We start from the raw sequence: 26967 nt of genomic DNA on the forward strand, positions 1-26967 counted from the left end.
ACCGCTGTCCGCCGTCTGCGGGCAGTACTGCATCTTCTTCCTCTTACAGCGTTGTCGGGGTCTGCGTTTGGACAAGATCGTCAACTTGTTCTCATTGGATACATTGGACAATGACGTCCTCGTGAATGATTTCATTCGGAGGCATTTTCCTCGCGTAGACACGTCGGTGTATGACAGTGACTTTATCCTAATGCAAGTTGCCAGGGCTTTAACGAGTAACAACTTGAACTAAATGTTTCCGTCGATGTGTAGTAACCACTAAGCGAACTTTGTAATTTTCTTTCATGGTAATGTTTCCTTCGTAACTCTTAGTGTATACGTTTACCGATTAATTTTGCGAACTTCTCTGTAGCGGCGTTGAGAAAGGGTACTATCCACACACAAAAAAAGTGCCCCTTACATGGTAACGTTTCCTATGCAATTCTTAGCATGTACGTTTACCGATTAATCTAGTAAACCTCTCTGTAATGGCGTTTAAAAAGTGTAATAAAACAACAAAAAAGGTACCCCTTACATTGCCCGTTGACCACTTAAGGAATTCCGTCGAATTCCGGTTGGTTTTAGGCACCCGTGTTACATCGTTTCTTCTTTCTCGTTCTCACCCCCGAGTCAACCCTTTCCTCCCGCGTCACCGCCCCTCATCAACCCGACCGCGCGCCCGCCTCCCTCCTCATGCCACTTCCCACCGCCGCCTGCCGCCCGCCTTCCCCCTCACGTCCCTACCCCCCCGTCCATTTTGAATTTACCAATTTTCAGTTCTCCCCCATTTCGAGCGTGCCTGATGTGTATGCCTTCTGTGCGGCTTACATAATTCAACCACGTGATCGCTTTCTGGGATTGTTTTCATGCCTATTATACCCTCCAGGCAGCAAGACCGGTTTTGTATTCTTAGCCAAAAAGTTGCGCCGGAAAATCAAGTTACACGCAGAGGCTATGGTGATGGTATGCTTAAAAGGATCAACTCCATGGTCCTCTGACCCAGTCGACGACGCCCGCATGAACAACTCCCAAAACTGTACGCAGCAGCGCTTCATGATGTCAACATCGCTGATGCAGTAAGAAAGTAATTCTTCCTGCAGGTCAAAGATTGGGTATGTGAGTGCCGCTGTCCTGCGTACATTCAAAGTCAAAGAATATGTACTTCAGCGTTCGTTTGGTTTTCTTATTTCTTCAGCCCTGTTTTGATCTCCCAACGCCTTCTTTTTCTTCTGCCGCTACTTCTTCCATTACCTCTTCAGCGAGCGCTCCCCCCTCAACTTGTGCATCATTCAACATTTCTCCCGTGTGGTTTCCCATCTCAAACACTCTAGTGCATGGGTCTTTCTCCACACTCTTTTCAATTGGCTTGATGTAACACTTGTGGTCAAATTGAACCATCTCTCTTCAAGTGGTAGAAAACTTTTTCATGGAAACATGCTTACCGCGCTTGGCAGTTACGGCAACACTTATGTACACATCACATCGCTTACAACAATAAAACGACTGACACACTGTTTTCTTTCCTATCACTCTCATCTTGTGATTATTAAAGCATGTCTGACTTTTAAGTTACGATTGCAATTGTTACAATGAACCCATTGTTCAATTTCAGCTGTCTCGCATCCCAACGAGAAGCAGAGTTTGCACGAGATCTTACAGACGTGGTTGGCTGCACCACTGTTGTATCCGGTCTGGCACAGAATCCTCCCGCTGAGTATTAACATAGCCCCCTCCGTTAAATTTCCCGTTCTGAGTCTGACACGTAACATAATGCACAAACACCTGCTGATTTCTTTGTCTGACTCACAGTTCCCCCGCGCATTTTGGATCCCGTTTTACCCTATGAATAAATACCTTCAGGCAGTAAAATGAGTTTAGACACATCACAGTTGCTTTGAGGAGAAAATAAAAATAAATACAAGTTAATTAACCATACAATAATACTGTATATTTAGGACACTCACAAAACCCTCTTGCGCTCTATCAACTCGGCTTTCAGAAGCACAGTTGCAAGACTTATGTGCCCCATCCCATTACTGCATGATTTATATATGTGGCACAGTTAAGAAGAATAGTCAATGAAATTGAATTATCAAAGTTTTGGGACAAAAAACAGGCAACAGGAAAATTTGAGCAAGCTTTGACAATTCAACTGCAGCACTCAGTTTTCGGAGCTAGCCTACACCAAATATGATGAACACTTTCTTAAAACTGAAAATATTACCTATTATATAGTTCACTTTTTCCTGATCCAGCACAGGTCGTTCTTTATCGGCAGCTTTAAGTCGCTTCCCTGTGACTAGAGAGGATGCCATTTCCTCTAGCGAAAAGATCGAGGTCATCAATTGACAGGTCATTTTATTTTGATCCTTTGCTCTTTGAATCTGCCTCAGGATGGCTGACGAGATGTAAGTTTGTCCTTCAGCCTGCAGAAATATGGTTGGGAGCAGTGTATACAAGGTTACATGTACCTGTATCATGTAAGCACTGTGCATGCAATACTGTGGGGAAGACGGAAATTCCCCCCCCCCCATTTTCTTTTGTTTAACCTCCTGTTTTCTCCTTCTAAAGAATGTCCCTGTACATAGTGTATACTGTTTGATGCATTGCTAGCTTTAGGCCCCTACCTATTAGCTACATGGATCAGCCCGCATAGTTAATGAAGTGACGCTCAAGTTTTTTGATCTTCAACTTCAACTCACCCTTTTCTGTCTCAAGTTGTCGAATTTGCTTCAACAACTGAGAGTTGTCACTCCCATCTTCATCATCCGATGACAGCAAATGGCTGTAATGCATGATGTCCTTCATGGCCTTTTGTTCTGCTGCATTTTTTTTGCGTTGTTTCTATCAAGACAAAAAGGACAATAAAAAGTCATAGGCCTAATAATGGTCAGCCCACAGAGGTACATGAGGTATGCTTAACATCTTTTACCATGTTTTTACTTTGCCTTACCTCCTTCTCTATTCTCTTGAGCTCATGTTCGGTCTCCTCTTCTTCATCAGAACTTGAAGAATACACACGCTTTTTCCGCATTCCCCGGCTTTTCTTGCCATCAACATCCACAGAACATCCAGGACCACTTGTGGCGAGAAACTGATCTTCCTTTTTTTGGAGGAAAGACTTGCTGTCTACATGATGCAAAAAAGACCAATATGCTTACAAAAATTTGCCAACTTTGACCAAAAAAATCATTAGATCCAGGGTTGGCTGATTTAAATCAAATGATTTTTTAAATTTAAATCACTAGTAAAAACTAAACAATTAAAAAATAAATTGTTAAAGTAGTTTTTAATAATTAAAACCAATTACTTTCATCAAAATAAAAGAGCTAAACCACTTTTAAACATCCAGATACCCCCCTGGCAATGACACAATCTGTTTAAAAAAAATTCTAATTATAGAAACACTAGTCTTGATTAAAATCTTGATCGCGTGATTTAGGTTAAATAGTTTTCTTTGACACAAGGTGGGTTCCACATGTAATTTTGTAAGTTGAAAAGGTGTGGGGGGCTAAGGTTAAATAGAGAAATAACTTAATGTAATAGAATGCAACAAAATATTTAAAATAACTAGATATCATGTACATGTATGTATAAAAACTGAGGTCTAGTCACTGCTACATTTATCCCTTATTAATAGTCATTAGAGACAGTTTATTTCATGTTCAATGCTTTGAATAGGAACACAAGTTTAGCAGCCTTGGTTGTTCCAAGACGGTTCCTCAGCTTGGAGTGCACCAGGCCATAGGAGCTGAATACCCGTTCCACACCAATTATCTGGCATGTCTGGTCAATATTTTAATTGGGCATAGGGGCCTAGGCCTAGGCCTAATTCCAAAATACTGTCCACAATCATGTTAAGTATTTTAATCAAATATTAGGGAAGACACAAGGATGGAGTCGATATTTGAATTTTGGGTAATGTTCTGAATTATGAAAAAAATATATATTATAAAAGTAAAAAAAAAAAGAAAAAGAATCTGATTTAAATTTAAAAATCCATTTTTTTTAAAATAAAAATTGTCACCAACCCCAGGCTAATGCTTATCACTTCATATCTCCATTATCAACTTACCACTGACTGATAAAACTTTTGCTGGGTACGCTTTCCAGCCGTGCTTTGGTGCCTTCTTTGACGAGTCGCCATGTTTCACCATTCCTACTTTCGTTGCATCCTGCAACATTGTTTTGTCGACGACCATTTCTTCGTCCAGGATACTCGTTTGGTTTGTTTCAACCCAATGCACTAGAACCAGCATGATGAAGTTCCAAACAGACGCAATAAAACTCGGCAAATACTAGATAGACAGCAACAATGACGGAGTGGACGGTTTATCTCAAACTTTTTTGACTTTCCCTTTCAAATGCAAAAACGTTTGCCACGTCACAGACTGACCTTGAGATTTTAGTAGTCTGGTTACCAGTACCATAGTCTGTACATCGGCAGCGCAGTTAATAATGTGTAGCTTATTATGTAACGACGCCCAGTATCCATACTGATTCATGACGTCATTCGTACATTAATTTTTCAATATTATTCCGCTTTCGAATGTTATATAGCAAAATTTGTTATGAATATATCTGAAAAGTGTTTTAAATTTTATTGGAATAGCTCTTCTTTGACTCATTTTTTCTCTCTCTGTCTATCCCCTTTTCACGGTTGGTCAGTCTTCTCGTACAGACAGCCTAGTTCGTGAACTCGGGCATTCAGTTTCTCCAATTGCATGACACCAAGTTTGAAAGATGGCTTTTTAAAAAGAAATACTCTTGGGCATTTGTCATCTTCAAATGATTTTCAATAACTACCTGATAATCTGTCAAAGGGAACTGAATTATTCATGATATTAAATTAAGTAATCCGGAACATTGAATTGAGTTATTCATAAAAGTAATCCCTGCTCAGTGTAGTTCACTGAGTACTAGATTGTGTTATATCCTTTAATTAAAGGAACCAGGAAATGGATTTTTCTTCGAATCAGTTTTTGTGTATCTCTGTACTCTTTTCCATGTATGAAGACTGTTTGACATCTTTTTTTGAGTTACATGAATTGAACGGTGCACTTTTTCAAACATTAAAATTTGACGAAGCATTTCTGGACAAGTGAGGGCGCTTTTGCTTTGATGTAAATCCAGGAAGACATGGTTCAGGTTGCATGTTTTCATGTTCAAATTGTGGACCCCAAATTTGGTATCTGTGAACATTTCTGTGAAAATGGTTTTTGCTGGATTATTACCATGTTCTTACACAGCAATAAATTGCCAAAGAAAATAAAATCTGCCATAGCAGTGGTTGAAAAAATCTAGACATTTTCTGTGCACAAATCAGCGCAACTTTGAGATTCAGTGCCTTGGATAACATCATACCTTTGCTCATGAATATGCAAATTATCATTAGCATAACAACCAAAAAAATTAAATTGAGGTTAATTGAAACCCAAAGATGCAATTTCAAGTGTTTTTAGTAAAATTTATTAAAATATTTCTATTTCCTGGTTCCTTTAAAAGGAGAGACAGTGACCGTCATTCTGTACAGCATTTGCACAGTGCAAGCTAAAACGTTGTGCTGTCGACGTTTGGAATGAAAATAATTTCATACTTCGGCACTGGCGTATTTGGAATGCACCTCTTGTTGTGTGTGTTAACCCAAAGAAGGCAACACACAAAACGCTTCGCTAAAATATTAGGCCGTGTTTGAATTTGGTGGTTGCGGCAGTCACCTCTCATAGAGTCATGTGAATGTCAAGCCCCAGCCAATTTATTGGGACATGGCCTTACCATGGTTACGAGAGTTAGTTTATTTTTCAACTTTTCTTCAAGCATAATAACCATTATAGTATTGTTGTTATCATGTTGTGTTGTTTTTTGGTTTTTGATGTTTTTAGGCCTATGTTATTTTTTACTAATTTTACTTTCCCGTTTACTGTTCAAATTTATTCTGTGGTAATCTTTTAAAATGTAAATATTGTAGTATTTGATTTTAAAATTTATTAATTTTAATGAAGCTTTTAAAGTTGATTTTCTGTAAGTGGTGTGACAGAGCCTTATCGAAGACCACCGTTTTGGTGAATATGCTACCCTGGATAAATATGAGTAATGATAATAATAAAAATATCATGTATGATATGGCGATAACGAGTAACAAATACCGAGGTTCAAATGCTCCACATAATGGTTTGTTTGTTTGTTTGTCATTTTATCTAAGGAGCAAACGAAAATACAATTAAAACGCAACCAGTTGTACCATACAGGGTTAGTGCTGTGTTTTATTTTTCGAGTTTCGTTTGTCTTTGACGTTCAACCTAGGAGAAATAAAGTCAACTGTCATCCACAAAAGGGACACAAAGTAGCAGACGACTTTATTCACGTTATATTCGGCAAGTTCGTTTTATTCTAGAAACGTTGCATGCGTGCACCAATTAACTGAAGCACACATAATTCACTCATTTTGACACAAAAACAGTGTCCTTTTCCGCCTCCTTTGTTTCTGGTTTGGTCAGAACAATATGACGTCACTTATGCAACCGAATCGCCATATCACTAAACCACTAACCTAAAGATGAAGCGTGGTTCATGGTTGCCAAAACACGCGCCCGATAATTCAGACAGGAACGCTTGCAAACAAGGATAAACTCACACTCGTGATTTCAATCCGAATGCCACCACTACGGTTGACCGTATTGTACTGGACATTCAATCATGCTTTAAAAAAAAAAAATTATAAGATTGAAAAAAAAATTGCTTGCGTGTTTGCTTTGAATAATTTTGGATTGCCAACTGGATTTTATTTTTACTCCTTTGTGACAAAGTGTAGGCCCACAATAATACAGGGCACCGTCAGTGTTTTTGTTTAATTTTTAAGTTCAAGCACTTCATGCCCTTCGGGGGGGGTGTCAGGAATGTCTCAAAACATCCTTCAGTTTCTGTTTATATGAAAGGCAATCGTCAGAAATCTACCAGTGAAATGTGAAGGGCAGTCCTTCCCGACGTACCTTGCCAAATGACGTCTTGCCAAATGTGCTGCATACGGCGGCATCACAAAGCAGCAGATCCTCCGGATCCCCGTGTTGCAGTTTTTGTGAAAGAAAATCCCTATCCTAATACTTTCTATAAAAACTCCAAAAAGATACAGGTTTTCTTTTTTTTCGTTGAATTTGGTTCTACAAACGATACCACAGAAATCTGCTGAGACTACGCGCATAAGGCGACCATGCGAGCACTTCTTGGATCGGCCTTCACGGAATCTAGGACTTTCTTCCTGATTACGTGGGACACGACTTTCGTTTGCAAGTGTTTGTTCCAAACGTTTACTTTGGGGCAGTAATTGAATGTGGTGCACTGAAATTATTGACTATTTTTGACAATAATATCAAGGATCGTAGCAGTCTTCCACAGGTCAGCGGTTTGTTCACAAACTTCCGGCACGATACAAAAGCTGCAGCTACTGGACTTCTAGTAGTTTCAACCACGTCCGTATTACGATTGCTGATCTTTCGCGATCGCACGCACGGGCGGCGGTCTTGATATTATAATTACTCCTATCCCTCCTATAGGAAAAAAAAGTACGCACGTAGGATTTGCAATAAAATTCAACGGGTTAACCGGTCTTGATCTTGTGTGGAGGGAATTCTTCAAACCATGGCTTTGTTGTCTCCTCCAGCTTCAGATTGAATTTTCGAAATCTGCAAACTTTAAGATGAGATACTCCCCATTCAACATAGCTCCAAATTTCAGCCACAGAAACTTCAAACTGTTTTATTTCTGTTCCTTTTTATTCAGGGAGTGTGGCCAGTTCTATCAACCTCCCACACAATGCACATGGGAGGGGAAAATTAGAACCGTTTTTCCGGATAGAAATGCCCATCAGACCCTAAAACCTGATACACTCCTGAATGATAGAAATCCGACTGAAAAATGAATAACGCATGCAGTACATACTATTAGAGGAAAAGCTAGCATGTCTAACTTAAATTATTAGTCTAAATTAATAACAAGCATCAGTTTGCATTCAAATAGAGGGAAAATATATAAGAATTTCCAAAGGGACCGTTTTTGTGCCCGAAAATATTGTTCCATTGTCACACAACCCATTGAATACGTAAAAATACCAGAATTTTAAACTGACACGAAAAATCAATGCATGATTTTTGACGTATGCACGTGCATACCCGTGCAGTAATGCATGTGTGTGTATTTATGTAAGACGATCATATTCAGACCATAAGCTTATTCAACCCCAACTTGAAAAAAATCATATCCTTGACTTATAGATATGTATGAAAACTGGCATTTGGTGGTCCAAAAACATTTTTAAAAATGGTAGAACTACAATATGCACCTGGAGCAAAATTGAAATACTGTATCTTCTTTTAAGGAACAAAACTGGGACTAATTACATAAATCAAGGCTAATGTGAATATTATCAGGCAATTACATAAAGAGAATAATGTTTCAATCTTTTAACATAAACATAAGGGATAAGATGAATCATTCCCTACTGATTACCATACCAAGCGACCGCTGAAATCCCTCAAAATGGAATGATAAATTACATGGACAAAACAAAAAAAGTTGGAAGCTGTCTACAGTGGCCCACAATGTTTGTTCAATTTCGACCAACTTGTTACTGTGTCTACATGGATCAATAGCACTCAGGAGACCATTTAAAAGGAGACCAATTTTAAAACGTGAACGTTCAGTTTTGATCTACAGTTCTGCAAGTGTGTAATACACAGGTGTACATCTGTATCATGAACGTCGCCCTCTAGTGTCAGCTGGTGTCGCCCCCCCTTTGTTTTTCAAATTTTCATGGTCGAGCTAGTCATCCGTCCCATAACCCCCTTTCCCCCCATTCACGTCACAAATTTGTTCTCCAGCCAGAAAATGTTTGCAATTTGCAGTTTCATATTTCATCAATAACTACCCTGATGCTGGGCTGTAGACCAATGGCAAAGGCCAAACTGCATGTCTGAGGTATTCGTGCATACACAGTAACCGTTAGCCTTATGCTTTATTGCTTACATCAACGTGTAATTAAGCATATACTCTGGGCCAGCACAATAACTAAATAAGGTTATTCATAAAGGTCACCGAAGAAGAGTACCGAAACCCAACTTAAGGAGTGAGGTTATATTCACGTATACTTCGGTTGCTCCCGCCCATCATCGCATGCAGTGCGCTTGTCAGGTCTAATCTTTTTAGCGATACAATTTCTTGGACTCCCTGATGAATGGCATAGTTTGTATAAGGTGTCGAACTTCCCTGTGAGCAGGGCGAGTGGCACGTACGTGCAATTGAAAAATTCTGATAAGCGAATTTTGTGACAAAAAGATTAGCCCTTACTACCGTCTGGCAAAGTGCAGCGGGTAGACGATCGAAACACCTAATTTTGATTTCCGAGTTCACATTCGTAGGAGTGAGGATACTGGAGGCACTGGATGATTTTGGTTTCCCTGTTTAAAAGGTGGAAAATGACGTGGTTAGTTTTTTTTCCTCAACAACGGAAGGCAACACAAAAGTTCATTAATCCGTATAAAATTATATGAAAATGCTGAAATATGTTACATTCGGAATCCCCGTGTAAATGGCAGAGACGTTACCGCCGGCATGATTTGCCGGCTACTTCCAGAAGCCTTTCTTTTGTTTACAAACACTGACCACAATTTCGCTTTGGCAGCCGAGTGTTGACCTGTGGATGGTACCAATTTCAGCCTCGAAATACACACGTGTTTCTCCGTCGTTAAAACAGGGGGCGTTTCTGTTTAATATCAAGTAATCATTTTATCGCTAGCTCTTACTCTGGGTCATCGTCGCACGACCAGTCCATTCCTCGGTCTTCAATACGGCTCTGTAGGGTCAAAATGGTCCCCGTCCCGCAGGTATCTCTGTGACACAGGATTTTAAGCTATTTACAATCTTTCAATTTATGTGACCATTCGGCCTGTCCCAAACACCATTGTCGTTTTTTATTAGTGGGCCCATGAAAAGTGGTTTTTATTAGTAATAATTGAAAGTTGTATGGTTTAAACGATATAAAGAATTGTTTTGATTAATAAATGGGAGATATAATTAAACCAAAATTTGGGCGAAACAATCTCTCCCCGAGACGTATCTCATGAACATAGAAAATCTGTATATCTGTGACGTACATTTGAGAAAACATTGTCTGCTAGAGTATCAATGCTTGTCTTGGGCCGAGTTCGGAAATTCAGTCCAATTTTGGGGTGAGTTTAGAGATTATACCAGATTTGTTGCCGCGACAAATAAAGGTAAAGTTTGGTCAAGCCTGTGTAACTTTCAACCGAAGCGAAATTTAGACGAACGTGGACATCGAAAGTCAGGCTGACCAGAGCCAAATGGTCACGACTGACAGCGAGTTCCAAACTGCTGAATGCAGACACCACTCCCACGATCTTTGGAAAATAACCCCCCCCCCAAAAAAAAAAGCCTGTGAGCTAAGACGAAGAGAAGCTTTCATGAAACGTGAACGACAAAGGGTAAAAAATGCTTCCAATCGGCCCGGGCTATTCCGCTCAATGTACTCGGTTGTAATTGCCCATACGGTGGTTGTACCGCGTGTGCTCACGCTTTTACAGGGCACGTGGGCATATTAGGGTGCGTTCGATTAGCTTACACGAGAGCGTTCGTTTAGCCATCACGTGATCTTCGTGACTGCCCTGGCGTCAGCCACCCTACCCCAGCTGGCGAGCGGGTCTCTGGAGGCTGCCCGAGTGTAATGACATCACGGATGGACTGTTCAAGCATGGACGTACGTGATGGAACGTGGCGTGGACTTGACCTTTTTCCCAGAATGCCTTGGTGAATACACTGCAGCGTTTGATTATCCCGAGTCTTCCGTTGCATGTAACACTGGTGTATTCAGGGAAGCTAATCGAACGCAACCACTCATATGTTTACATGTTTAATGTATTTTACGTTCGAACATTACACGGGCACGGGAATACGGGCGTTTCACAATAGTGCGCCTCCAAGAGTTTGCATTGCATTGGCCAATCACAGTGCGCGAAATTTGTCGACGCAATGCGCGTTTGGACAGAGTCGACAAATCTGGCGCATTGTGATTGGCCCACACGTTGAAAACTCTTGGAGGTGCACTATTGTGAATCGCCCGTATTGCTCATGACCAATGTCCTTGTTCCTTTCCTTTCCTGGTGTACCAAAAGGGTGCCTGATTATAATTTGTCACCAACATCACGAAGTAACACAAATCTATAGATGTGTGCGCGCTTCAACGCGTATTTTATAGAAATGTGATATTTTCGTTTTCACGAAGAGGCACAAATGTCTTGCGTCACGTGCTTCGTGATTTGCCGTATTCAGAAATTGAAGTGCTCCTTAATTTACATAGTTACGAGTTTTAACAGCATTTTTTCAGTTTAGTCACCCATTTTACGGGTAAAATACAATCATTTTAGACATTTAAAGCTTTTTTTCTATGCTATATTGACAAAACACACATTTGTGCTTCTTTGTGAAAACGAGATTGTTCGATAATGCACAGGTGCACAATATGCGCATGAACACATTTGTGTCACTTCGTGAAACCAAAACTGTTCTATTCACAGTTTTCACGAACTGGCACAAAAGTGAAGATATGTGTCAGTTCTTGTGGGTTCTCAAATGTACGTCACACATAACGCCATCATTCGCTAGGATTAAAACATTCATTTGAGGGATCCGTGAAATTAACCACAGCAAATTCAACTGCACTCCACTTTTACATCCCTTATCGTGTTACTAGCACACCAGTAAATATTTTAAACAAATAATGAATAGTTTGTCCAAGGAGGTCTTCATGGACCCTTTAAACGTGTTGAGTAAAATTGATTCGTTCCCATCTCGCCACCCGAGCACAATTAACAGCACCACACACCTTCGCCAACCTATTTGTTGGCTTCCATTCACATTTTCATCATTGTCACTGTCATCACTTTTACCAGTCGTCTCAAACTAGGCGTCGTTCTGGTGATGGCGACACACTCATGCTGTTTTTTGTTCTTTCCCCCCTCTTTTTGTCTGCTCTTTTTGGTTCTTTTCTTCCTTTTTGTCTGCTTTTTTGGTTATTGCAACAATCACGTGTTTAAACACCGGACCACCACACAAGACAACGACTTCACTTACATAACTGGCCCATACAGGTTGTGGATAACGATGATGTTAACTCGGTTGACCAAAGCAGTGTTTAAGTTGGGCAGCTCCACGGTCGCGAAAAAGCTATCATGCAATTGAAAACAGCACTGATTGGTTAAAAAGAAGGACATCTGTACAGATACTTGGTTCTATTTTTCAGTGAGAGTGCACTTTTTCCAACGTTTGTGTCCCTATCGGAAGACCTCTGTACCCAAACAGTCGACCTTTCAAGCAATCAATGCATAGACAGTAGCATGAATGAAGAGTTCATGAATGACAAGTGATGACCAGTCATCTTCTGGTCGTTATTAGAATGATCATTCAATTAAATGCTCTTGTCATGCAAATTCGAGGAATGTGAGGAGGCAATCCAATAAATAAGTTCATGGGATCCAGCTTTTTATTCGAAATTGAACATTTAAATCGGTAAAATATATGACGAAAAATGAGTTTGCTTTTCTAATTCAATGTCTTTCTTTAATTTTTGTGAATTATAATGTTCTGAAAGTGAAATCTAGTGGTGTTCTTTCGCAATCGGAATAAACACTTGCGTTGAGTGAACCCAAAGTCATACCAACCTGTTTTCCCGAAAAGCTCCCCTTGGGTCGCTTCCATTTAAAAAGACATCAACGGACCCTGTAGCTTGCATTGCAAACTGACAATGAAAATAGCAAGGGCACTTTTCACGATGTGTTTTTTGCTTAGACGACCTTTTTTCGCATCACATCCCCACCGAATCGTATAGCCCTCTTTTAGATCAATCTAGATTATGCTTTATACACATTCGTCAAGTATGACAGATTGTGTCAAAATTTTCACAAGACAATCTAATTTTGATAATAAAAGTCAGAAGCACTACATAAATTCAGAAAAATTCTATTTGGCCTGATCCTGGCTCTTTAAGGATGTTTCATACAATATAAGTCAAGTATATACATAATATACATCAAATCCAGTAAGCATATTGCTGTTAAAGCTTGAGCAGAACGACACTTACCGTCTTAGACGCTTCCGTCCAGAACACCGAAGACACGGAGCTCCTGCAGTTTGGGTCGTCAAATGATGGGCAGTTATCGTAGTTGATACCGTCCCCGTTGACTGTTTCTTTACCGCACCACGTCAGCCCGTTGACGGTGTACCCAAGCAAGGTATTCTCCAGCGAGAAGTTGGAGCCATGAGACAGGCTAGAGATTGTCAAGGCAACATCTTTGGTGCCAGACCAGAACATGGTCTGGTTAGAAAGTGGCATCGAAAACAGAGAATTGGACAATGCCAAAACAAAAGAAGGTAACATATTATAAAAATCACAAAAACGTCTTTGGCTCGTATTTTCACTGTCACATTCTATTTGGGCCTGGAATGAGTTTGACACTTGTAAAAGGATCAGCTCAAGAGAAATAAACAATACATTTCTGAACAATAAAGAAAAGGCAAAGAGTTCAAAGATAGCCTTGTTTGGGACCTTAATGCCTTCCTCTGGGAATGCCACAATGACATGTCATGAGTTCAGAAAGCTTATGTGTTTCTGAATAACTTATGTTTCTGGCTGCGGTGAAGATGAAAAACTAGCTGAATTGATGGGTCCACGGGTTGACTTCGATTGGCATAATAGGACGAGTGACGAAAGCCAACGTCAAAATGCATTAAATCAATGCCGTTGGGCCAATATAAGGTCTGTAAATTTGAACTATTTTCTTTCAACAGCCGATAAACCTACATTGGTGTGGGTTTCCAAGGGAACATTGTCCAAAATTACACAGTAGATAACCTCGAGAAAGCGTTCTGTATTTTGCAAGCATACCGGTAGCCTCTGCTTTTTATTGATTCGCTACAAAATGCATACCAACCCAGCTGCTGTTTCATGTCCATGTTATTCAGTGCATACCCCAACCTCCAAGTTTCATTTTGTTGCTTATATTACATCGTGCTATTGCATTTGTACTTACGCCATCTTTTGGAAGGCTCACTGTCATCATGTGTGCAAACTGACTGAAAGCGTCCGGTGGCGTTTCACAAGGGTCCTTGTGGGCAAAGGCGTCCGTGAAGACTGCCCAAGCTTTAGCACAGTCCACAGGGCTTGTATGCATCACGTCATCAACACCGATCAAAAAAAAACAAAAAAAAAAAAACAAGCAACAAATTTGAAATCATCACCATATGACATTGCTTGCTTTGGACATCAGTTACTGTGAAACATTTTACTGTGAAACATTATACTAAAAAGAATGGTTATGAGTTCAGTGGTCAGAAGAATTTCATGAGGTGGAAGATCGAGGAGAAGCTGAGTTGAATGAACTTTCCATATGTCTCTGACTGAAATTATTCTTACCATTGCATTAGTGTGAAACCTTCATTGTTTTTAAACAACACCTGTATAAATCCTCTTCTGTTCAGAGAACAAATTAACGGTTCCACATAGTACTGTTCGCCTTTTTGCGAACAGATTTGCGTCTGAAATGCCATTCATTGGTATTTTTGTTAATGTTAGACTGGTTTCTGTCCCTTCATTATTTTCCACTCTATTACTGTGAATGAAATATATGGCTGAGGATGGGACCCACCAAGTGAAATTAGGTTCTATTCAATTTGTCTAAAAATTAAAATTCAACACATTATGTTTTCTACATATGCCACTGTAACTGTAAAAATATTCTCAATGGTTCGACTGTATCGTACTTTTGCCTCGCATAGCCGGTCCGGTTGCTTTGTCTTTTATTTCAGTCATTTGATCTTCCACCTTTTGCAATGGATGGTTAGTTGACAGGTTGTACGGGGGGAAAATGAATTTACCAGCCTTTTCGTCATGATCATTAATCATTATACAGAAACATTATAAAGTCCAATTTGAAACTAATGGATAAGCAAGCTCCTCTCCATCTGTCCAACGCGAAACTGAAAAGGATTCTTTAGAGTACAGTGCTCGACTTTGTCGCAAATTTGTCTCGTATAGCAAGACCGTGTCTTTCATTTCAGTCATTCGATCTTTCAACGTTTTCAATTGATGGCTGGTTGACAGGATATATGAGAGGAAAATGCAGGGAAGTTCAAACGAATAAGAAAGCCACACTTGTGAATTACACCACAAAACCAGCATGAATTCTAATTTGACAGTAATCTATAAGCCAAATAAAATTTCTAGATGAAATGGAAGCTCCTTAAACACCCATACAACATTGACAATGACTGGAGACGCTCTATATTACAGGCTTTTTTACGAGTAACTGCATTAGTAGTTAAGGCTTATTCAGCTTCAATTTATTGCTTACATCGATAAGTCAGTCGGTCTTTCTTCTGGGAGATCATAGGGTTTTTGTGCCTCTGCAGGAAGATTCGTGGTTGAGAGGCTGACCACACTATTCTGTTAACTTACACTCAATAAAGTTGATTCAAACTTTACTTACTATTCTATTTTCAACCACGTGAAGTTTGTGGCAACCCCTCCCCCGCGTTTCCATTAAAAATAGAACCCGCAATAATGCATCTCGCACGGGAGATTGTTTGCCATATTTGGAAGAAGACGAAACATATCAAAGTTTACCACACACTGTGACTGTCCAATTCCAAGTTATACCGTAGTCTTGCGTTCAGTGTCCGAACCAAATACGGCAAAACCAATCCACTGAACTCGAGCAAGTAAACTGACAACGGTAGATGTAAATGACAATTTTGCACCGAAGCACCATGCCGTGCTTCTTTTATTTTGCTTTGTTCAACTTAACACCGGACCTCATTATTATTAAGAAATAAATCATATATTAAGAAACTATACCAGAAGAGGATTTCACTGCGTTCTGGAATTTCCAAAAGCCTAAAGTTGCGGTGCATAGAAGGTGTATAATGTAAACTTCTGACCTTTCCAATATCAGCACATTTCAAAAACGGCCCACATATATCGATGTCAACACCTTATTTCGGTCTAATGAATTGCTGGTCTAACAAACAAATGCTGTGGAAACAAACGCAGTACAGTACAGTACTGAGTCACAATATGATCAGGGAAACCTTGTGGGAAGCAGACTTTTCTCTAGTGTAGTATTTATTACAATGTCAAGCTATAGATTTTCTTGCTTACTTGTGGGGTCTGCCAGGCTCCATCCCTATCACTCGTTGGTAGTCCCAACACCGGCCGACTACAATTTCCTTGAGATTGAGCGTCGATCCTTTTCCAGTGTGTTGGCCGAGGCTGATGGAGACCAGTAGGTCCAGCAGCATTGACAAAGCTGACTGCGAAAGCATCTTTCTGGAAGAAATATATGTAACAGGGAAAATGGCACATTATGGGGAACTTGCAAAACAACAAAAAAACTCTAACTAAACCAAGGATCTTTGAGGGAAAAGTTGCAGGAAACTGAATTAATAAGGACTCAGACACCAATATTTGACTTCAACAAAGAACATAAAAGAATTTATTAATGAAAATGTCCCAAAAAATGCAAAAACCCAAAGAGACTTAAGGAATAAGAGAACTTTGAAAGGACTTAAAAACACCAAAAGACTAAAACTTTAAAAGGACTTAAACCAAAAAAACTAAAAATTTAAAAGGACTAAAAACCAAAACCAAGACAGTGTGTATAAGTGGCCTTTGAAGTACATTTACACTCCGACAAGAAGTTTGCGAACCAAGATAAGAAAAGTAAAGAATATAATAAGAAACAGGGTCTGCTAAATATTCATGACACAGTAAACAAGTTCTCTCATACAAAGGAAGTGGAATTTGCTAATCCCCAGGCAAGAATGAATACATTATGCAACAAGTCCAACGTGTCCAGTGTGCATGTGGCACCACAGAACCGTACGGAGTGAGCGCAGTTGGAAAATTCAGACGAAAACTAAAACACATGCATGGTATTGACTCATTAACTTTATGTCTGTCTTAAAAGATGTATAAAAGACATTGAGAGAATCTAGAAAGCAAATGAATTACCAGTTTGACAGAAAAGAATACAGCGAGGTTCTGTACTTGACTCAAGCTGAATTCAACCATCTGAAATACTTTCTCAAAAGCATTCAAATAGATTGAAACTCCCAATAAAAATCTTGTTTACCTCATCAAAAAATTCAAAAAGAATGACTATAATCAAAAGTAAAAGTAATGAATCTGTCGTGATGAATAAGTTGGGCAAATAGAAGAATTCCAACTCTTCAAAACTAGAACTTCTTCAAAAGACTAACCTTGTCCAGAATCAAAGTTTACTTTGTCACCCAAACAAACTTTAAAAAACTACAATGAATTAAACTATACTACAACTACTCACAATTATTATGGGAATGAAGACTCACAAATGATGTGAGCAGAAAAAACACAAGCAACTAGGGCGCACCACTCTAGTTAAGAGGGTAAAAGATGCATACATGTACCGGCACATGTACACACTTCACTGCTGGTCTGCTATGCTGATCTGCCTTGACCAGGAGGCAACTTTGTAGGGGACCTTGTGAGCTAAAGTAAACAAACAGGAGGACACACAACCAAGAAAAGGGGGCGGGTATCCAACTAAGACTGAAATAAATTTTGTTTTCCTCACTAACGGGTACTATTCCTATCTTCTAAAAGTAATGAATACATAAAATTGCGACTGAAAATTGGCCCTGCCACACTCATGCCATCTGTAAAATATTGCTGTCCTCAGCAATACGTATAGAAACCTGACGCAATTCATAACAATATTATGAAAAGGACATAATTAAGAAATACACAACTCGCTTAAGCACTTAAAACAAAAAGGTAAAAAGACAACTACATGCATAGGTATAATTATCAACCAAAACCTAAACTAGATTGATGCTGGCAGACATCTCTGAACTGAAGAGGCGGTGGGATTTCACACACACGCTCTTGAACTTGAGTGGTTGCTTGGTGGGTTGACTTGTGATTTTGCTGCACTCTTTTTTGGTGTCGTCTCATGTGCTTCATCGTCTCGTTACGGAGACTAGGCCAATAGTACCTCAACTTGACCATGGATGGTCTTGACTCACTAAACTCTATGTATGTCATATAAGATGTACAAAGGACACTGAGAGGATCTAGAAAGCAAATGAATTACCAGTTTGACAGAAAAGAATACAGCATGGTCCTGTACTTGACTCAAGTTGAATTCAACCAGCTGAAATACTTTCTCAAAAACATTCAAACAGATTGAATAAGTTGTGCAAATAGAACAATTCCAAAGCTACAAAACTAGAACTTCTTCAAAAGACTAACCTTGTCCAGAATCAAAGTTTACTTTGAAAACTAAACAAACTTAAAAAAAAACTACATTGAATAAACTATACTTAAACTACTCACAATACATGAAAGAAAACAATTATCATGGGAATGAAAACTCACCAAGGACTTGAACAGAGAAAAACACAAGCAGGGCGCACATGATCCAACTGAGTCTGAAATAAATTTTGTTTTCCTCACTAAGGGGCACTACTCCTATCTTCTAAACAATAAAGAATACATAAAATTACAACTGAAAATTGGCCCTGCCACACATATACCGCTGACGAATTTTCCTTTTACATGACACTCTGGAAAACCCGACTTGAATAAAGGCTATATAATTGGGGCTCTGGGGGATTTTCCCCCCTTTTTCGGGAGGGGGGTTTTAAGTCCGACCCTAGCAACCGGGGAAACTTCTTCGAGGCTGAAAGACTAGTTTCCTCTAAAGACAGGCAATGAAACAATTTTCCTACTAGATAGTACACGATGTATCCCCAGATAATTGTGTAATTATAAGAAAGTGAAACAAGGGTGTCGCCAACAAGGAGGCAACAAGTCATAAATAATGCATTTGGAGTGATTTTAGACAAGTAAAGAAAAATCCTAGAATCCAACAGTGTTTCAGTGATTTCGTTAGAATTGTGGTTCACATTTAGAAGCTTTTCAGTGAATGAAGCAATGTTCTGGCTGTCTGGGTTAATGGATTATAAGGAAATCCACCTAGTAGAAGTAAAAGTAAGACTGTGATACTCATTAAAACCTTCATTTTTATCATAGTTTACTTCAGTCAAAAAGTGAGGAAATTTTAAAAGTAAAGTTAGCCTGATTAAGTTGAATTGTGTATAAATTAACACCTCGGAAAGGCCAGAAAATGTTCCATACAGAATTCCCTGTCTTTTGCCCCATCCTATGCGTCCTTGGAAGTGAAATTAAATTATAAAAACAATGTGCCAGCTCTGTGCCAACTCGACTTTGTTATACTTCCATTTTGTTTTGTGTCAGGCACATGCTCTTCCCAATACAATAGACTGTTTCCACTAGCTAGGAAGGAGTCGGTAACTACACATGAAACAAAACTTACCCCAGAGAAAGTTCGCCCCCGGCAGAGTCTATGGGGAGGAAAAATGTAAAATATCGACGGTTGTTCAATGGCGTTGGCGGCTGGAGTGATGAATGACGAGTTGGGTTTCTGTTATTAAGTACTATGCTGAACCAAAAGGCGGTTCATGTGCGATTGTTGTCATTATCCTGGCCAACCAATGACAAGAAAGTATCTTCTTTACCAGTCACCGCCGGGTGATGCGTAGACCGTCATCTAGTCTATTTCGTATGACAAACGAAATATATTTATTTAATTTGTTAAATATGTTTATGAACGACATTCTCTGCGAGGTCCAATTGGAACGTGTTTTGTTCGTAGATGAAGGCCTTGGTTTTACAGACTGAACGAAAGATTTGTAATCACTCCAAAACCAAAAGCACGTTACCCTCAGCCGAAATTTACTTTTTTTGTTCACTCCTTCAAAGGAGGATTCAGAACAAAATTTCGGGGAATACGTTTCATACGGGGGGGGGGCGTAAATCTGGTTTGGGTGATGGAGAAGGAATGACTTTAAAAATTGCCCAGCCGTGGAGGAGGGGTTCCAGGACCCCACATGGCAGTAGAGGGCGCTTAATATGATACAAAATTATTACTTATGTACTTACGTATTTTTTAGCCCTTTTTCAGTATTATGAAATGCATTTTGGTTGTTCAGAAGTACGAAAATGCACCTCAAAATCCACCCTTTCCTCTCAACGCGAAAATGTGTACGGGGGCTGATCTAATAGCCCGTTATCCTGGTCATAAAAGTTGGGGGAATTACCCTGGCTAGGGAAATAGGAAATTTCCCAAAGACAGGGAAATGAAATTTCGCAAACAATTAGTTTCCTCTTTTTATTAATAAAAAGAGATCCTTTGGGGCGCCATAGCTCCCGTTGGCCCGAACCCACATCCGTCCCTGCATTCGTGTATCTCCCGTTTGCTCCACTATAGGCATCACCATTAGCTTATATAATCCAAGATGCATATACCATGGCAACTGATTTGTACGGTAGCCGATGGTGTTTAGACACAAGGTTCTTTCTCTACAAATCACTGGTCCCGCTTGTTGTGGCATATGACACCCCCGAAGAACTCGAAGGAGAAGATGCACCACACTCCGAACTGCATTGCTTTTATTCTAGAGCTGGTCTCAATTTATTTATTCTCTAAGAAATTTAAGTTTCTCAATCCATCTTAATATATGAGACTAGGTGTTTCATAAAACTTAATTTGATCTTATCTCCTGAAATTCAATCTTATCTTCCCAATAATTGATCTTAAGTTTGCAGAGGAGATTCATGTAGGAAGTTTAACAAAAAAATAATAGTAATGGGATTGCAAAACCAATGTCAAAAAACGAGAGCGCACATGAGTTAACACGAAAAGAGGACCAACTTTCCGTTTTTTGTTACTTGTTTGTTTTTTATGGATCCTTATATTTCTTTATCTGTATTCTTCTTATATTTTTTGTCGGGTAGAAACATCTAATACAATAATACCAATTAGGATGCACGTGGTTCTCAATATTACCAAAGAACGGAATTGCTCTTTGATAAACCATAAACCTTTTGTCATTTATGATCATCCGCATTCACTAAGCATCTCAGCACAGGTACTGGGGTCCTAGTGTGCGAAGTGAAGCAAATCGAAGATTACATTTCGTGTGAGAATTTCATGTTGACAGTATAGACTTCCAATTGTTTTTCATCAGTCCTGATGCAGAGCAGTTTTCGCATGTCGTCAAAAGAAAAAAATCAAGGAGCATATACAGTATAGCCAGTGGCGTAAATCTGTGTTGAAAATTGGTTACATAAAGAGAAGCCTAGCGCCAATACACTGTTTTCAATGGATAAGAAAGGCACCAATAGCCGGCCATTCCAGAGACTCAACGGCTAGGTGTAAAGCAGTAAACCTTCCAAATGAAGAGTGGGGCCGCTAAGGCGGGCTGTTGTCTTGGACACATTGTTTCGGCAGCTCCTGCAGCCAAACTGGTGCCAAACGTCATGCTCAGCATTCCTTCGGGTCCCATCAGCAAGGCTGAGAGGGGGACCCTGACGTTTGGGCAACCCAGGATCTCCATATTTTCTGCCCAGGCTTGCGCCCTGGAGAGGCCACTCCAGCCTCGCTTCTGAGTGAGGAAACAACGCGGAAGCTGACAGTTTACGGATTATAAGTCCGTCCCAACTGGCGTATGGAACGGGGCGCTAGGGGTGAGTTTGGACAGTGGGAGGGACCATCGTGTTCCATTGGCCAACTACTTTCCGCCTCAAGCCGGGCAGCCCCTGGTCAATAAGGTGTCGGCCCGCCAACGTCTGCCTGCCTTAGTAGGTGCCTAAAGCTTAATGTTCACCTCGGACATGACAAGTAGACGGTAAATTTCGCACCAGGCAAACATATCAAGAAAACAAAAAAGTCTCCCGTTATTCGACTTGCAAGTTGGAACGTGCACACCTTGTGCACGAATGTTACTGGCGACCTTGAAGAGGTGGATGACACCAGGAAAACAATTATCATCGATAGATAGCTTTCCAGACTCAACATCAGCATAGCTGTCCTTGAACAAAGCAGGCTCCCCTCCAGTGGCTCCCTTTAAGAGTAGAACTATACTTTTTCTGGAAGGGTAGAGAACCCCGCCAGCATGGAGTTGGCTTGCCATCAAGAACACCTGTCTGGCTTCGGTAGAGCCCCCTTCTGGACGCACCGAGCGCCTGCTCTCCAAGCTGTCCAGCACTGCCGGAGGCCCTGTTAACATCCTCTCCGTGTATGCTCCCACCCTCATCTCATCAGAAGAAACAAAGGATCAGTCTTATGGGCAGTTTGATGTTCTGATCAAAGGTTCTTCAAAAGATGAGTCCTTATTTCTCCTTGGCGATTTCAATGCCAGGGTGGGCACAGATCATGAGGCAGGGCCTACTTGCCTCGGGCACCACGGCACAGGGAAGACAAATGAGAACGTTCAGAGGCTATTGGAAGTATGCTACTAAATTCATGCATGTTTCTAATAGTTTTGCATGCATCGACCGCTCTCCGTTGGTGCACGGACGTACGGACCTGTGGCTGCAGGCCGACTGCAAGCGTTTCTTTGCGAGTGCTTCGTGTTTGAGTCTATGAGATGTGCACCATGATTACTGTCATTCACTCTGCCAAAACACAAATCTTTGACTACTTTTCATTCTTGTTTCTGCCATAAAGAAAAGAAAATTCTACTCAACCTGTTGAGTGAATTAAAGGTCAAACGAACAATTCTCAAAATTTTCCATCTCCGCCTTGGAACAAGACTAACGGCCTCGTATTGAAGCTGACAGCGGGTGTACACAGGAAGAATGTAGCTTTAGGCATGTTCACCAGCGATTGCACGAACCGGCCGCTGACACATGCGGTGCTGTTTGATGGAATTTACAATCGAAAGATCGAAAAACTATCATAGTTCGTCGTCGGTGGAATAAGGTCACATTTGTGGGGACTTTAAGAAAAAAAGTCTTCAGGACGTTTTTGGCGGCATGAAAATAAAGGTACATATCCTATGTTTCTTTCTTGTCAAATACGCATTTTAGAACTCAAGGTCACTTCTATACTGGAAAACTTGAAAGCCGGCTACGTATATTGATAATCTTTTCCCATAAATGATGTGCTTCAATCAAGTTAAAATTTCTGATATAAAAACCTGTAATGATAATAAATCTTTCATGATTCCGATGCAATAAAAGGGGATAATTTTTAATGACACAAGATAGTGTTAAGGAAACATCTTACTAGTGCATTTTGCATGTAACCTCGGGTATACTCAACATGACATTCGCACATATGAAAATTGGAACCGATTCCGGTTTTCAAATTGTTTGATGATTCCGAAATTCATTGCATTCATTGAATTCCGTCTAGGAATCGCGATTCCTGGACGGAATTAGGATCGATTCCAAAAATGCTGGAATCGCTCAACACTAGTGTGATGATGATAGCCCCCTGTAAACGGTGTACCGGTATTTGTAATGGCTCAAGTCGCTGAAGAAGCTACTAGAAACTAGGATCTTGGAACCTAGACTATACTGTACGTACAGCTTACGGTCTAAAAAAACGCGGGACCTCGTTTATCGTAAAATTATGTACTTGGTAGCGCCAAGTGCTAGACATTACCTTTCATTCAGTTGTTAAATATCTAGCTGTTTTCCTTACGTTTCTGGCTCGGCGACCCCCCAAAGGCGGTTTGTCATCATTTCCACGAGATTGGGGGTGGTTTCCGCCTCGGCCTCCCTGAGATCGATGTCGTTTACGTTCACCAGGCCAGCTGTGCCATTGCTGATCAGGCTGAGACCCAGAAAGACCAGTAGGTCTATGAACATGATGTTTGGCAAGGAAGGCATTCCTCTAAGAGGGGCCAAAATAACAAGAAGGGGGAGGGTTAAAATCAAGAGGGTTCACTTATTGCTTGAATGATGTATTTTGGAAGAGCGTCATTATGAGCGCCGCGTTCCCAAGCTCCAGCGGTTACCATCATGTGTAATAAAATCTAGACAGCTGGTTGACACTTGACGAGTAAAGCTAAGCAATGGTTCCTCAACCATTCACTTGAAAATGTGTAGCAAAATGAATGAATTCATCGTTTATCTGCCATCTGTACAAATTAATTGACCTTTTCATTGATGAATTCATTTTACTAGTAATGCACGTATCATGCACATAATAGGCATGCTGGCAAATGGTGTGAGCTAACAGTGACTCCCAACAGCTGGCCAGCGCGTGCCCATATCACCATGCGCAGACACCAGAATTGTAATGACTCGAGTCACAATTTTTGGTAACTCAACTCGACTCGAGTCCCGACGTGTATTCGACTCGATTCCATACTACCAGCAAATGATTCGACTCGAGTAGCTCATCGGAAGATCTGACTTGAATGAAAGTTAATAGGATTCGATCTCCACAATAAAACAAACCACAGTGCAAAAAAGTGCAATTACTTACAATGCAGGTTTACATTGTTCGTATTACGTGTTATTATCACCAAGAGTGGTGTGACAACATGTTATAACCCACAGATTAAATTTGAAAAATACCAAAAAGGCCTTATCTCTAGTGTTGTATTTTCTCGTATTGTACTCAAATATTTGTGAATGGAATTGACCCGAGCTTTGTCGTGATCTACAACTCTACTGGACTGCAGTCTCAAAATTCAGTGACCCGTTACGAATCTGAGAAACACTTGCATCTTCCGTGGATCGACTTTTTGGGATTCCAAAGATTGCTTCTACATTTCGGACTGAATGGTTGCACTGTTCACGTACGAAAAATATCGAGTGGCAACTAAATAACCCGTCGGAAGTTTTGTTTAAATTTCCTGGCGTAAATACGGATTAAAAAAAACATTGGCGCACATTAATGGCCTGCAAGTGTCACAACAGCCAACTGTGCCTAAAATTCTGACTCTTTCGGAGAGACTGTATCAAGCACATATGCACATTAGGCCCTAAAGATGGCATTAAGCCGTGTCTAGCCCTAGTCTTATCCAGTCAGTTTATGGAGCTCGTGTCAGTGGCCCATTGAAAGCGCACAATGGTAGAAACTTTAAGGTAATTTTCGCCAAAAATCCCAAGGAGTTCTCACTTTTTATAGAAGCCCTTTAAAGTCATAGCTCTTACTTTCTGGTCTGATTGTTTTTTTAATTTACCCGAGGTCAGAAGAACTCAGCATGGCTCCCGTCAGTATGAACTTTCAATCAAACTTTGCGATTTGGGTTACCATGCATCAATCTTGCGAGCTGATTCGCAGGCTTACATGAACTAGGCAAATGATTCCATGGGGGATGAATCCTAAACAAAGTTTGTGGATGCTTTTTATAGGCCTAATTGCAAAGGGAAAGTGGTTTGGCAAGTTTTTAAATTATTGCCATGCTCCTCTCCGTGGGTGAAGCGAAAGGCCTCCGAGTCTTGAAGTCCTTTTTTTGCTAATTTCCCGGTTACAAACAAAATGCAACCACCTTCTGTTTATGCCTACCTCTCTTCATGCTGAACAGCCTAGTTTAGTCACCTTTCACTTCGAGGATTCCCCTGAGCCAGAAAAAAATTCTAGAGCCGGCATTTTGCCAGGTCCCATTGGAATGTATTTAAACATTTCCGCCATTTGGCCCCACGGAATTATTTACTCAGCTGGAGCCAAGGTTTGCCAAAGTTAGCCAGGACCTGTCATATAGCACGTCTAGCAGGCTCGAGGCTCTCGCTGATGTGTTTAGAGTCATTGACTCGCAGTTGGGGGCAGGATCATGAGCTGTGACTTGGCAGTTGATAAAGTGATGAAGGCTTCCCCCTCCCTTCGAATTCAGCAGGACTGGAAATAAAAGTACCCTGGCCTTATTACTCTGACCCCTCTCTGTCTTTGCGGGTTTTAATAGTGGAGGGGTTAGAAGGCACCTACTGAGCAATTTTCTTGCTATTAAAAAATGACAGATTCTTTGCACTGATATTTAAACCTGACCGTCCGATAGAGACTGGCTGTGACTTCATGTCAGGTCGTTTTATACGTAAACGCCTCGCATGGCTTAACAATTACGGAATGCCAGCGGCATCATAATCACTTTCACAGAAAATACTCCATTGGCAGTCAATAGAGTCACGTAGAATAAAAGTACACACGAAAAGCACAGCCTGTCACCCGTATACCTCAACTGATTAAGAACTATTTCTGTTCACCAAGTAGGCCTAATTGTGACGAGTTTGGCGCGGATATATCATACGCCCAAGATATCCTTGCCCCTTAAGCGAAGCCAACCAGTTTCATGTTTGCATTTGGGCCGACTGACATGGATGACTTTTCACCAAAGGACCACTTTTTTGAGATATGCTGTCTCACCTCAGGGTCACCTGTATAAATTGGGAGTTTGAAGTTGACTTTTAAAAGGGCATATTAGGACAGTAGCTTTTTGTTGAAACGCTAAAGATTCTTGATTGTCAGTCTACGGACACCACGTCAGCCTTCTAAATTACCACTTTCACCGATGTAATTGGGGTCAATCCAAAGAGGCTGGCTAGAACAACCAGCGCAAAGTATGCACTCGTGGACTCAAGTAACCGTGTTTCTGCAATTTGGCTATAATGAAACAAATGCCGTAAGCCACTAACGAGACCATTCAAATCGAATGAAAGTTTTAAAATACAGAAGGTAAGTCTAAGTAAAGCAGTTATTCCCCGTTTCGATTGAAGGAATTATTAAGGCTTCCGATCTCTATCTGTTTTTGAAATGCTTACAGGAAAAAAGATACTTACACATTGAAGTTTCCTCTCGAGAAAATGAAGAGTGTACCATTCGAAGTGAAAAGTCTTCAGGATTGCAGTTATGGAAGTGGCGACGACAGCTGGAGTGATTCATAACGATGCTGACGACAGTTTTTATTCTGTCCGAGACTAAAGGGTCAGCAGGATGGTTTTGCACCTACTGACCAATGGCAGTAGTACCTATTATAATGTGATACTCTATTGGCTAAAATTCGCCCTGTATGTTACTGAAGCGCAAAATACTCTTGATTGGTCAGTGTTCCGACGTTAGGAAAAATGAGGCC

The 26967-nt window shown here is 40.4% G+C and overlaps 2 protein-coding genes across 4 annotated transcripts; both read right to left on the minus strand.

The window, feature by feature from the left end:
• Window positions 1–2143: 2143 nt before the first annotated feature.
• On the minus strand, window positions 2144–4635 carry LOC147796801 (uncharacterized). Of its 2 annotated transcripts, XM_087145283.1 has the most exons (4): window positions 4499–4635; window positions 4055–4336; window positions 2933–3108; window positions 2144–2823 (listed from the first exon to the last, which is right to left on the minus strand). In XM_087145283.1, the coding sequence occupies exons 2-4, from the start codon at window positions 4236–4238 to the stop codon at window positions 2623–2625; spliced, it is 561 nt and encodes a 186-aa protein (XP_087001409.1). In that variant the 5' UTR covers window positions 4239–4336; window positions 4499–4635; the 3' UTR covers window positions 2144–2622. The 2 variants fall into 2 exon arrangements, with proteins under 2 accessions (XP_087001409.1, XP_087001408.1); XM_087145282.1 differs by lacking the exon at window positions 4499–4635 and having other exon boundaries at window positions 4055–4410.
• Window positions 4636–7698: 3063 nt separating this feature from the next.
• LOC110985337 (ADP-ribosyl cyclase/cyclic ADP-ribose hydrolase 2-like) lies at window positions 7699–26797 on the minus strand. 2 transcript variants are annotated; one of them, XM_087146004.1, is made up of 9 exons: window positions 26675–26797; window positions 23592–23783; window positions 16199–16366; window positions 14073–14202; window positions 13124–13357; window positions 12705–12781; window positions 12118–12210; window positions 9774–9860; window positions 7699–9428 (listed from the first exon to the last, which is right to left on the minus strand). In XM_087146004.1, the coding sequence occupies exons 2-9, from the start codon at window positions 23777–23779 to the stop codon at window positions 9359–9361; spliced, it is 1047 nt and encodes a 348-aa protein (XP_087002130.1). In that variant the 5' UTR covers window positions 23780–23783; window positions 26675–26797; the 3' UTR covers window positions 7699–9358. The 2 variants fall into 2 exon arrangements, with proteins under 2 accessions (XP_087002130.1, XP_022101991.1); XM_022246299.2 differs by lacking the exons at window positions 23592–23783; window positions 26675–26797 and adding an exon at window positions 19416–19559.
• Between the last annotated feature and the right edge of the window lie 170 nt (window positions 26798–26967).

Source organism: Acanthaster planci, linkage group LG14 (genome assembly GCF_054643075.1).
Source record: "Acanthaster planci isolate LZ-2023a linkage group LG14, COTS_SCS, whole genome shotgun sequence".
Taxonomy (NCBI): Eukaryota; Metazoa; Echinodermata; class Asteroidea; order Valvatida; family Acanthasteridae; genus Acanthaster; species Acanthaster planci.

Excerpts from the sequence above, each read along its gene's own strand:
- LOC110985337 (XM_087146004.1), bottom strand. The coding sequence starts at position 23,779 with ATGCCTTCCTTGCCAAACATCATGTTCATAGACCTACTGGTCTTTCTG. Across the intron at positions 12,782-13,123 it reads GGACGGAAGCGTCTAAGACG|TTTGCAATGCAAGCTACAGG; the intron begins GTAAGTGTCGTT and ends TTTCATTGTCAG. Across the intron at positions 9,861-12,117 it reads AACCTGTATGGGCCAGTTAT|AGATACCTGCGGGACGGGGA; the intron begins GTAAGTGAAGTC and ends CCTGTGTCACAG.
- LOC147796801 (XM_087145283.1), bottom strand. The coding sequence starts at position 4,238 with ATGCTGGTTCTAGTGCATTGGGTTGAAACAAACCAAACGAGTATCCTG. Across the intron at positions 3,109-4,054 it reads AAAAGTTTTATCAGTCAGTG|ACAGCAAGTCTTTCCTCCAA; the intron begins GTAAGTTGATAA and ends TGCATCATGTAG. Across the intron at positions 2,824-2,932 it reads TCAAGAGAATAGAGAAGGAG|AAACAACGCAAAAAAAATGC; the intron begins GTAAGGCAAAGT and ends TTGTCTTGATAG.